Source organism: Carassius auratus, chromosome 36 (genome assembly GCF_003368295.1).
Source record: "Carassius auratus strain Wakin chromosome 36, ASM336829v1, whole genome shotgun sequence".
NCBI lineage: Eukaryota > Metazoa > Chordata > Actinopteri > Cypriniformes > Cyprinidae > Carassius > Carassius auratus.
In genome coordinates, this window is record NC_039278.1 from 12,397,942 (window position 1) to 12,411,236 (window position 13,295).

The 13,295-nt window shown below is 41.5% G+C and overlaps 1 protein-coding gene across 1 annotated transcript; it reads right to left on the reverse strand.

The window, feature by feature from the left end:
• Positions 1-5,709: 5,709 nt before the first annotated feature.
• On the reverse strand, positions 5,710-7,701 carry LOC113055272 (proline-rich protein 36-like). Its single transcript, XM_026221446.1, has 6 exons — positions 7,391-7,701; positions 7,185-7,304; positions 6,972-7,090; positions 6,722-6,869; positions 6,527-6,645; positions 5,710-6,450 (listed from the first exon to the last, which is right to left on the reverse strand). Exons 1-6 carry the CDS (start codon positions 7,626-7,628, stop codon positions 5,821-5,823), a joined length of 1,374 nt encoding a protein of 457 aa, XP_026077231.1. The 5' UTR covers positions 7,629-7,701; the 3' UTR covers positions 5,710-5,820.
• Positions 7,702-13,295: the final 5,594 nt, after the last annotated feature.

Consider the following 13,295-nt stretch of genomic DNA (forward strand, 5'->3'; position numbering starts at 1 on the left):
AAAAAACACACAACTTGACCCCAAAGAACTAGTTAATTATAGACCGATCTCGAATCTCCCTTTTCTGTCCAAGATACTAGAAAAAGTAGTATCCTCACAATAATATTCCTTCTTAGAGAAAAATGGTATCTGTGAGGATTTCCAGTCAGGATTTAGACCGTATCATAGTACTGAGACTGCTTTCCTTAGAGTTACAAATTACCTGCTCTAATCATCTGATCATGGTTGTATCTCTCTATTAGTGTTATCGGATCTTAGTGCTGCATTTGACACTATTGACGAGATCTGTGTGCCATATCTGGACGATGTCTTGGTCTTAACAAAATCATTCGATGACCAAGTGGAGGCAGTGAGGAGAGTTCTGAGGCAATTATGTACCCATGGGATTAAATTAAAGCCACGGAAATGCGACATGTTCAAGAACGAAGTGAGATACTTGGGCAGAATTGTGTCTGCAGAGGGTAGTCGCATGGACCCAGCCGACACCGCTGCTGTAACAGCTTTGAAGGATAAGCGACCAAGCAATGTAGGTGAGCTACGTAAGATCTTGGGCTTGCTCAGCTACTACCGTCGGTACATAAAGGATTTTTCAAGAACTGCCAGTCCGCTGTATAACCTTTTGAAGGGCAAAGTCAATGATGGGGAAAGTCCAGCAAAGGCAAAGAAAAGGCCAGAAAGGAGCAAGAAAGGTTCTGTGGTGCCATCAAACCAGCAAATTGAATGGACAACGGACCACCAAGAAGTCTTGGAGAAATTGATTGAGTGTTTGGTTAAACCGCCTGTGTTAGGGTTTCCAGAGTTCTCTGAACCATTCATCCTGCATACGGATGCATCAAATCAAGGCCTGGGAGCTGTTCTATACCAACGCCAAGGTGGAAAGTTGAGGGTGATTGCTTACGGGTCCAGGACATTGACAGCAGCCGAGAAGAACTACCATCTTCACAGTGGGAAGTTGGAATTTCTCGCCCTAAAGTGGGCTGTAACTGAAAAATTCAGGGACTATTTGTATTACGCCCCAACTTTCACTGTGTACAGCGATAATAATCCCTTGACCTATGTACTCTCATCTGCAAAACTCAATGCAACTGGGTGCCAGTGGGTCGGTGAATTAGCGGATTTCCACTTCACAATTCGCTACCGGCCAGGAAGAGAGAATGTGGATGCAGACACGTTGTCTAGGATACCGTTGGATGTAGAGACTGTGATGGAAGAGTACACAGAGGAGCTTCCATCAAGTTGCATCGGAGCAATGATACAAGCTGTTGAAATCCAGGATGAGCTGGGCCCCAACATGACTGTCAAATGCGAGGACGTAATGGCAGGGAGAGACACAGATGAAGTATCACCAACTTTATTGTCAAAAGAGGAGATTCGACAGGCACAGAGTGACGACAAGGACATCAAGGTGATCGTCGAGCACTTACAGTCTGGGTCGCGGCCAGGTTCAAAACAGTGGCGGGCAGTCGAACCAAAGCTTAGAGGTTTAATCCGAGAATGGGACAAGTTACAGTTAGATGAACATGGCATACTGTACCGTAAAACGTCACAGCGAACTCAGCTTGTGTTACCGGCCAAGTTCAAGCACATCGTCTTGCGGGAACTCCACGATAAGATGGGCCACCAAGGGTTGGATAGGACAACAAGTCTTATTAGAGACCGTTTTTTCTGGCCACAGATGCAAAAGGAAGTTGAGCATTATGTCCTAAGGGCGTGTCCGTGCATTAAGCAAAAAAAACCATCTAGGGAGATACGAGCACCGCTAAAGAGCATCAAGACAACTTACCCGTTTGAGCTGGTCTCAATTGATTTTCTCCATCTGGAAAAGTGCAAAGGAGGATATGAGTACATTCTCGTCGTCATCGATCACTTTACTCGATTTGTTCAAGCCTATGCTACCACATCAAAATCCGGCAAAACGGTGGCAGACCGATTGTTCAATGATTTTGCCCTCAAGTTCGGATTCCCTTCGAGGATACACCACGACCAAGGTGGAGAATTTGAGAACCAGTTGTTTGACCAACTAAGGAAGTACAGTGGTATAACAGCATCAAGAACAACCCCTTACCATCCTCAAGGAAATGGCCAGGTGGAAAGGTTTAATCGAACGATACTACAGATGCTCAAGACTCTGACGGAGAAAGGTAAATCCAATTGGAAGGAGGCACTTAACAAACTAGTCTTCGCATACAACTGCACTAAATGTGAGGTTACTGGTTTCTCGCCATTTTACCTGTTGTTTGGTCGGTCCCCAAGACTCCCCGTTGATGCTTTGTTCGGACTTGACCAGGGCCGCGGCACCACTAATCAGCGAGAGTATGTAGAACGATGGACGAAGGGAATGCAAGAGGCTTATGAGATCGCACGGGACCATGCAGAAAAGTCTGCTGAAAGGAACAAGCGGAACTATGACCACAAAGTAAGATGTGCTGACCTGTACCCTGGAAGCCGTGTCCTGGTGAAAAATCTTACCCCACGAGGAGGTCCTGGAAAGCTAAGGAACTACTGGGAGGACGAAGTACACGTTGTAATCCGTCAAGCCATGGAGGATGTCCCTATTTATGAGGTGAAACCTGAGCAGGGGAAAGGGAGGTCAAGAGTCTTACATAGAAATCTACTTCTACCATGTGATTATTTACAGCCAGCCATTGCAGAGGAAAAGCAAGCCGCACCTAACCAACAGAGGAAAAAGAGGGGTCAGTTTGGAAGAAACAGAGAGTATGTGCCAGAGGCCAACAGTGAAAGTGAGGAAGATGAGTACAGCTTCAGAGTGGAATGCCAACAAAGAGACAAAAGGACTGATGGACAACATGGGACAAATAGAGATGTGTTATCAAGGGAGTCAGACTTCCCTGAATCATCAGTAGGTAACCATGATCTAGCTCGTGAACAACATCCACAGTTAACCCAAGATGAATTGGAAACTGAGCCTAGAGAACAGAGACAAGTCAGTGACACGAGAGACAGACAGGAGGCTCAAGAGGTCAGATCAACTATTGAGTCTGAAGAAATAGAGTTAGTTGAGAGAGGAGCACCTGCAATACAAGAACAGAGAAACATGGACTCAGGAGAACAAAACAGTTCCAAGTTAACAACGAGAATGCGACGGCCCCCAAAAACGTTCACTTACGACACCTTTGGGACACCAGTATGTCGCAATGTGCAGAGCATGAGTGGCGACTACTATCAGGATTTCAGAGTCCCAAACACTTGGTCAACAATACCCTTTTATTATCACCAAGCCCCACCTTTTTGCTACTAACTTTAATCTACCATATCTTTAAGTGATCTACTGTTTTGGTTACTACCAATTACCTTTGGGGTGAAACAATATGGACTGTTGATATGTGGTCACACATACTGGAACATTTGATCAGCTATGAACTGCCTCTCTAATATGCACACTGATGAGCTGGGAAACATAATATGAACAATGGACAATCAATAGTGAACTCTAGTGAACAGCAAAGCAGATATGAATATTTAGGGAACATGGACTGTTTTAGGACTCTGAACACAGCCACGTTAAGCTCTTCTAAGCTTTAGATTGGTGACCCCTGTTTAAATGGACTGTTTTTGTTTAGCGTAAGTGAGATATTCTTTTTTTTGTCAATTCCTAACAACAATCCCCCCCAAATGGACTATTGTTGCTGAACTTTGAGATTCTTGTCAATATATGACATTCACCAATTGATTTATATGGACTAAAAGAAAAAAAGGAACTTTGTTTAACAGAAAGCATTATTGATTGAGCTCGATTGAGAAGGGCATTGGTAGATGTCGGGACGACATCTTATCCTGTAGGGGAGAGTGTAATAGTGAGTACAGGCAGTTTGTGTTTGTACATTTTTTTAGTGTGATGCTAATTTTCAAATTGTTTTAAATATGGTTTAAATGTTTTATTGTACTTTATGTTTAAAAAGAAAGAGTGTTTATGCATTTATAAATTGATTATTTTCGCTTGGCATAGCCTACCAGTGTGATGACGTCATCGCACGCATCTCATAGCAGCCTGCGCGCCAGTGATGCTCATTCGTAGTAAATGCAAAGACGAGAAGCCATCACAAATGCGTTCTTCTCTTCATTGTCTTGTTACTTACAGGTAACTGCAAAGTATAATGCAAAACACATTTTCGATTTAAGCATAAACATTGTTAATAATACGAACGAGTTGTGTGTGTGTTTAACGCAGCTGTTTAGTTATTTGTATAGTGAGTCATGAGTTCGTCATGTTGAGCACATGGTTAGCATAAGTGCCCCGCGATTAGCGCGAAAGTCCCTTATAACTGTAAAGTATACATAATATTTGAATATATAAGAGATAATATTGTTCCATGTTATAAATTATCTCTTAATTTACATACGTGGTCATTTATTCGGCAGTGATGTCTGCAAACTGTGTTAAGCATTACAGTTGAGTGAATGTAAATGAGCTAATTTCATATGTCTCATCATTCAATTTAATGCATCAGATAACAAACAGAGTTTATGTTCTTTACTGAGAATATGGATTAGATTCTGAATGTTTTACATTATCATTCTCATGTTATTATTTTAGATAAATTGTAAAGTTTAGTGGAAGTGTAATATATATAAATGATCAATTAGAGTGTCACGTTGGCAATTGTAAATGCTGAATATGCAAAATGTTAAAGTTGTAATGTTAATATTCAGGCATTACTATGGAAACGTCAGATGTGTATTGACAATGAAGTGTCTTGAGCAGTTGTAATATGCATTGCTTTTATTGTCATTCGTAGTAAATGCAAAGACGAGAAGCCATCACAAATGCGTTCTTCTCTTCATTGTCTTGTTACTTACAGGAGTACTACACGAGCGGTAGATCTTTTCCCTATTTGGCGCCTAAACTCTGGAATAACTTACCTAACATTGTTCGGGAGGCAGACACACTCTTGCAGTTTAAATCTACATTAAAGACCCATCTCTTTAACCTGGCTTACACATCACACACTAATATGCTTCTAATATCCTGTAATAGGCTGCATTAATTAGGTAAATCGGAAAAACTTCCCATAACACCCAATGTACTTGCTACATCATTAGAAGAATGGGATCCATGCTAATATTAGTCTGTTTCTCTCTTATTTCTAGGTCACCATAACCACCAGATCCAGTCGGTTTCCAGATCTGAGGGTCAATGCAGTCACCCAGATCCAGTATGTATCCAGACCAGATGGTGGATCAGGACCTAGAAAAGACCTCTAGTGCTCTGAAAGACAGTGAAGACCAGGACAACTAGAGCCCCAGATACAGATCCCTGTAAAGACCTCATCTCAGAGGACCACAGGAATCAGAGGATTCTTCTGCATAAATCTGACTTTGGAATTGAACTGCTGGTTTCGTCAGGTCAGGAGAACTGGCCCCCCAACTGAGCCTGGTTTCTCTCTCCATTCTGTCACCGATGGAGTTTTGGCTCCTTGCCGCTGTCTCCTCTGGCTTGCTTAGTTGGGATCACTTAATTTACCACAAGATCATGGACTTGATTGCAAATTAATGCAAAGACACCATTTACACAGAACAGATTACACCACTGAATTCAATGAACTGCCTTTAACTGTCATTTCGACATGGTTTTCCTAATGAATGTTGTTCGGTTGCTTTGATGCAATGCATTTTGTTTAAAGCACTATATAAATGAAGGAGAGATAAGAAACATTCCTGTGTAATCAAAAAAGAAAAAACTCCACAATGTTTTAATTCAAAGCTTTATTAGGCTTATACCAAGCAAGCTAATGAGGTCAGTTCATTCTGGTGTCAAGAGGAATGCCACTTCAAAATCCACTCATCTGCTCAGTCAAGTGGTTACCTAGGAGACCCATAGACGGAGGATAATGCAGGAGAAGACCGTACCTTACGGCCGCGGGGACCAAAGCCTGAAGCCTTAGGATATGGAGGCATGAGAGGGTTTTTCACAGCTGGAGACCCAGACTTGATGGGTAGTTGACCGTAGAACGGTGGGTACATTGGATAACCTGGATACTGGTGTTGAGGCTGGTATGGGGCAGTTGTGGTGGTTGCAGGGGTGGTCACTTCTACTGGGCTGTGGAAGCCAGTCATGTAAGGAGGCAGCTTTTGGTACCAGGGATATTGTGGTGGTTGTGCTGCTGGGGGAGGAACTGGGTCACCTTTAGGGTGAAAGGGATCAAATATTGGCATGGGATACTTGGGAGGGTACATGGGTTGTTGGAAAGGATATTGAGGAGGAGCAGCTGTAGTTGGCACAGTGGGAGGCAGGGTAGCAGGTACACCAGGGTATGGAGGATACCGCCAGGGTCCTCCAGAAGGGAAATGGTCAAACATTTGTTGCAAGACAGTTGGGTCACGTAGCGGAGTGGTTGGGGCTACAGTTGGGGTTATGGTTGGCTGTGTCAGAGGACAGGAATGAATCACTTCCTGGTCACCGTACATCAAAGGGAGTCGCCTTTCATTATCCTGAGGAAGACAAGTAAACCGTAGAGTATTATAATAGAGCCACACTTTGAACGACAAGTCACTCAGTTCTTCTTACAGTCATTTCCCAACAACTTCCGGTGAATGGTGCAATGATAAACAGCAAACCAGCAGAGGTCTCCAATGTAAGAGAGCATTGGGCGTACTTCAGAAGCAGAGGCTGCCATGATCCATCAACTAAAAGCAGAGAACCAGAGTCAAGCTATAGGTCGGATCAACGATTAGAACGACTGCAAAGAATTAGAGGACTTGCCTTTAACTTTAACATCATCTGCCCTGACACAAGATTTGACGATCATGCCAAAGGAGAAGCAGGACACAGTAGGGAGGGGACGGCTCACAGGGCAAGACACTTGCACTGGAGCTCCCATTATAATGAGTGGCAGAATATATCTTGCACCCTGTTAGGAGATGGAGAAAGAACCTTCCAAACAAACTCACAAAAGGCATCTCATGGATGGAACCGAGACAGCACTTGTCACCTTCAGCACACACACACTAACCTGTTGTCTGACATGACAGCCCCTGTATGGAGCAACAAGAGAGACATCCCTGCGTGCACGCTTCAGTGAGAAGCCACAGCTAGCTGGCATCTCAGACAAAGGCACTGGTGACTCCTCTCCTGATGGTTGAGAAATTTATGGTTTAGATTAAAAAAAAAAAAAAAAAAAAAAAAAAAAAAAAAAAAAGACCCCCCCCAAACAACCAACCCTCACCTCGGTCAATTAGAAAATGTGGCACTCTCGGTCCTGGAATACGTAAAATCATTGAATCATTGCTACATTGCACAGAAGAATGCAGATGGTGCAGCTTAGAGCTAGCTGAGTGCAACCAAGCTTAAAGAGAAGAACGCAAGTTAAGTTAGAGTCCCTACTTAAAAAAAGAAAGGGTCTCATTTTAAGTTTGAGATCTCGAAAGTCACCTTCATCGTTTGACTGGTGCCCTTCATACTCTGCTAACCTCAGTGGGGATATTTTTACACCATTATAAGATACTGAACCTTGACCGCCAATTACAAGTTTGCCAAAGTGGACTGGGTTTTCAGGGACTGCTCCATATGCAGCACCAGCTTCAAAAAGGGACTCAGGATCAGCCCTTAAAGAAGAACACAGTGATACCACAGCCATTGTAAAAAGTAAAATCCCCTTTGCCCAAGGCATAGTAAGTTCTCAAGCAAACCCCAAGAAATTCACAGTTATTGGAGAACCCTTAACTCTACTGCTTAATAAGTCTGCTGAGAAAGCTGTGCTATTTGTACTCACGTTTTAATCACTGAGGGACCAATCAAATCTGTTCATCAATCAGCTTGTTGTTTTCACCTGTGGCTCATTATGCTGAGGGTTAAAACAGGCACTGGGTCCCAATGTTCATACACAATTATTTGAGAATTTAATCTATGAGATGGAGTTCTCTAGATTAACTGAGGAGGGCAGCAATACACCATTGAAGTGTCTAAAGCCGAGTTCAGACTGCATGATTTTAGCCCAGTTTTTGGCTCGCCGACAGGTTTTCAGAAATCGCCGACAAATGCCTGAAATCACAGGCAAATCAGTGCTTGTTCACGCGAGTGACAATCACGCAGTGTGAATGAGCAAAGACGTGATCTGAGAGAATCACAGACGAGTCGCCGATGCCCGTGAGATATTTGCAATGCTAAATATCTGGACTTGTCGTTGATTCAAAATCACGCTGTGTGAAAAGTGTTCTGACTAAAAAACTGCATTGGCGATGACCGACAGCCAATGAGAGAGCAAGATACAGAGAAGCGGGGAGTTCGGGGAGGAGTTATAAACCACAATATCTTTGCATCTCCCCAAACATTTCCTCCTTCATGTTCTTCTTTTCTTTTCCTTGTTTTTGCTGTAAATCAGCGCACAGGCAATTAGTATTGCAAGCTTCTTGCGGGCTACCATTTTTAATAATAATCCCAGTCTCACGTGAGAATTCCGGTCTTGCACGCGTGTTATCATGTTGTTTTCTTGTCACATCTCACGTGTGTTTGATTGTGAAACGTAGTTTGCGTGCCAGACAGAGTTGTCTGCGATTCTTCCTACTGTATGTCATGCAGTGTGAAACCTTCTGTCACCGATCCATCAGGCAGTGTGAACACAGCAGCGACTGAATGCTGGCCAAGATAGTCATGCAGTGTGAAAAGAACAGTGACCCGACTACTTTGAAAATCGTGCAGTCTGAACTCGGCTTAAGCTTAATACATTACATTTGAAATATAACTTAAATAATTATTTTAAACATTTGTTTAATGAACTTTAAAAAAAGAATGATAAAGTTGCAAACAAACATTTACAAATATTACTACTGTTTACAATTACATCTTTACAATTAGTCAGAAAAAAATAAATTAACCAGGTGTTACAGTCCAACTGAACTGAGTCAAGTAATGTCCAGACACTGTATTTACATAGTGTTTTTTACACTACAGATTGTGTCAAAGCAGCTTTACAGTATTAAACAGAAAATCATTTGTCGAAGGAACCAAAACTCCATCGTCCTTCTCTGGATAGATAAATCCATCAATTTAACTGTAGGCTGCAACACAGGTCAGATTGAGCAGAGGTCTGGTCTGGATCCTGTGGTCTTGTCCCGATGGCTGTCTAGGTGAAGGGGTCTTTGTAGTGGATCTGGGGGCTCATCTAGTTGTCCTGGTCTCCACTGACATTCAGGGTTGTCAAGGGCGTCTAGGTGCCGATCCACCATATGATTTAGAGAACCATTGGTGGCCAACACAGGTAATGATGTCATCGGTAAAGACAGCAGAGAGCAATGAGATTTCTCTACAAAGGTAAATCAAGGAATTATATTTACTTAATTATTCAATAAATTAATGTTATTTTGAACGTTAATGTACTTGTTCATCATTGTGTCAGTGTTTTATTCGCAAGAACAACAAAGTGAGGAAACACACTCTGTAGAACAGTTTGTCCGTTTAGGACTATAATTTACAAACAGGGCTGGGAAGGTTACTTTTAAAATGTATTTAACTACAGATTACAAAATACAAACTTAAAAAGCACTGTTGGGAACGTTACTTTAAAAAAGTAATTATTTATAGTTACTCACTACTTGTTCCAAAAAGTAACTGAGTTAGTAACTGAATTACTCTATAATAAAAGTAACTCGTTACCAGGGAAAGTAACTATTTGCGTTACTGTAAAAAAAAAAAAATTGCTATATGTCAGAGAATTTGTACTTTTTTTTTCAGTTTTTTTTTCAGTTTTCACAAGTCAGTTGAAATGAGTAGCACAGACAGGTGTTCGTACATAACTTTCGATATTTATTGCACGTCAACAGACAGCAAGAGTTTTATCCTGCACTTCAAGTATTATCTTTGTAAGAAAAGTGTTTTTGGCCACTAGCTTTGTAGATGTACACATATGCACACTCTTGCCTATGACCACAATGAATTTGAAGTAGTGCTTATATCTCCACCTTGAAAATGCCAACTTTTCATCGGATTGCACCTGACTCGCCATTTCTCCTGCTGCTGCAAATAGCTGTTGCGTGTGTGTGTGTGTGTGTGTGTGTGTGTGTGTGTTTGCCACCGCCGTGTTTACCGGCATGCGTGTAAAAACACTGGCTCTGATTGGCTACCATGAAACACATGACTCTGCCTTAGCCAATCATAATCGCTTATCTCGTTATTAACCCACCTGCTCACTCGCTCGCTGTGTGAGCCAGGTGTGCGTTCGGATTGCATACGTAGTTTATTAAATCAAAGTAACACACCGCATTTAACGTTCAGTAATGTTAATGGCGTTGTAACGACGGGAAAAGTAATTAGTTCGATTACCGCGTTACTGAAAAATAATGTCGTTACCTAACGCCGTTCTTTTAAACGCCGTTATTCCAAACACTGATGACCGCCATCAATTCGTAGCAGTGACGAGGTATCTTATCGATCACAAGTGCAGTATGGAGTACCTCAAGTCTCAGTACTAGGGCCGCTACTCTTCATGCTTTACCTGTTACCCTTGGGTGTTATCATCAGGAAACATGGTGTTAGCGTTCACTGTTATGCTGACAATACTCAGCTCTATATTTCTTCGCGGCCCAGTGAAACACACCAATTTGAAAAACTAATGGAATGCATAGTCGAAATAAAAAACTGGATGACGAGTAATTTCTTACTGCTAAATTCAGAAAAAAACAGAGGTGTTAATTATAGGATCTAAAAACTCTGCATGTAATAACATAGAGCACTGTCTAAGACTTGATGGCTGCTCTGTCAGTTCTTCTTCATCAGATAGGAACCTACAGTAGGTGTCCTATTTGATAGCAATCTTTCCTTAGAAAGCCACATTTCTATTCAGTTTTTTCATTTGTAAAACTGCATTTTTCCATCTCAAAAATATATCTAAATTACTGCCTCTGCTCTCAATGTCAAATGCAGAAATGCTAATCCATGCATTTATGACCTCAAGGTTAGATTATTGTGTTGCTTTATTGGTTGGTTGTTCTGCACGCTTAGTAAACACACTACAGCAAGAGTTCTTACTAGAACCAGGAAGTATGACCATATTAGCCCGGTCCTGTCAACACTGCACTGGCTCCCTATCAAACATCGTATAGATTTTAAAATATTGCTTATTACTTATAAAGCCCTGAATGGTTTAGCACCTCAGTTTTGAATGAGCTCTTGTTACATTATAATCCTCCACGTCTCCTGTGTTCTCAAAACTCAGACAATTTGAGAATACCTAGAATATCAAAATCAACTGCGGGCGGTAGATCTTTTTCCTATTTGGCACCTAAACTCTGGAATAACCTACCTAACATTGTTCGGGAGGCAGACACACTCTTGCAGTTTAATAATAATAATTCCTTACATTTATATAGCGCTTTTCTAGGCACTCAAAGCGCTTTACATAGACAGGGGGTATCTCCTCATCCACCACCAGTGTGCAGCATCCACCTGGACCCATCTCTTTAACCTGGCTTACTAGAGCTGTAGTCAAGTCCAGCTTTGTCGAGTCCAAGTCAAGTCCAAGTCCAGGACTAGTCGAGACCGAGTCAAGACCGAGTCCAAAGAGGTTCGAGTCCAAGTCAAGTCCAAGTCCAAAATTTTCGAGTCCAAGTCAAGACCGAGTCCAAATGAGAGAAAAAAGGGTCTTCTTCAAAACCACACATTAACACCTAACTACTGATAATGTATGTGATGCGAGAGACAGCATATCTCTTATTCTAAGAAAATAATTTGACTTTATTATTTATAATGATCAAAAGCATGTGCAAAGTAAAAACTCTGTAGGACAGGGGTCTCCAAACTACATCCTGGAGGGCCAATGTCCTGAAAAGTTTAGCTCCAACTGGCCTTAACACACCTGGAAGATTAGTGTGTCTAGTAAGAGCTTGATTAGCTGGTTCAAGTGTGTATAATTAGAGTTAAAGCTAACAGGGGCGTTTCACAAGATCCCGGGCCCTATGCTTAGGCAGTCCTGATTGGCCCCCATGTCCCCCACTCATGAAAATATCCAGGTAAAATAAAATATATTTCAGATTCATACTTTTCAAGGGCCCTCTCTTCCTTTGGGGCCTGGTAATCAAACTGGTTTTACCCCCAGTCCGACCCTGGGAGCTAAACTATAAAGGACACTGGCCCTCTAGAACAGAGTTTGGAGCTGTAAGGTCAAATTATTTGTATGTACTTTATTTTCATTTTATTTACTTTATAATGCTGCTTTTGCTGACATGTCTGTGGTCAAAAATGTATATGACTGATGCCTTGGCACAGTGCACAGACACAAGCAAAGCTCGGGATGTGACAAATGCGCGCAGCAAAGCTAGAAGGCATACAGTAGGTTTGGCTCTACTGGGCATGCGCACATAAATACAGCGATATTTTTGTCATACTGTGCTAGTGCTTGCATAGACTAGTCGAGCACTGTCGGAAACAATCGACTACTCCCGCATGTATTAACCATAATGCATACAAAGTGTTGGCAAGTACGATGTGAATTTTAGAATTACAATATTGCGTGGAGCTGTTACTATATGACCTATGTTACATGTAAAAATAAAATATGTAATGTAATAATTAGGGTTGTGCCTGAAGCCGAATACCTTATTCGGAATGGCAAGGTTAATGGCTTAAAAAACGAAAAACGGACAAGGAATAATTCTGCCTGAATACTCGACTGAAGCTACCACAGTCTGGTGTTTGCTAGATAACAGGTGAGCCAGGGCATCAGCGCCAGAAGTGAATGAATGTAAACTTTATGAGTGAAAAGAGCGCAAATCAAACACAGATCTCTCAGAAATCAGAGCGTTGCAAGAGTAATTTTACCTATAATAATACATCATACACGTTATAGTATTTGTATATATTTAAAGGGCAATGAATTAAAACTTAGGCTACGATGTGAAACGAATGAATAAGCACAGCGCGCTCACCAATCAAACAGCAGCATTGCGCATCTCAGTCTCTCAAAAACCAAATAAGTTCAAGAGTAGGCTAATAATCAGCTTAGACACGGATACTTGTCCTACATGTTTGCATCTTTACCTTTTGCTGGTTTGCGCGGAACACACACATCTGTTGAGTGAAGTTCATTAACATTAAGACTCGCTTAAAGTGTTCTGCGTAATGAAAATGTGCGCATTGAATGGATCCAGTCGTGTTCAAATAATCACTTAACGTTTGTAATTACATCTCTCTGCTTGCATGATAAATATTATTTTAAAAATTAATAATTATTTTAGTTTAACACGATATACTTGTTCAGTGATAACTACGAAAAAAATCTATATAAAAAGTCATAAGGGTCTTATCAAGTAACTGTATGATGTTGTATCCGAATGCAGATACGAAA

Excerpts from the sequence above, each read along its gene's own strand:
- LOC113055272 (XM_026221446.1), bottom strand. The coding sequence starts at position 7,628 with ATGCCTTGGGCAAAGGGGATTTTACTTTTTACAATGGCTGTGGTATCA. Across the intron at positions 7,305-7,390 it reads GCACCAGTCAAACGATGAAG|CTTGGTTGCACTCAGCTAGC; the intron begins GTGACTTTCGAG and ends CTTCTCTTTAAG. Across the intron at positions 7,091-7,184 it reads ACATTTTCTAATTGACCGAG|GAGAGGAGTCACCAGTGCCT; the intron begins GTGAGGGTTGGT and ends CTCAACCATCAG.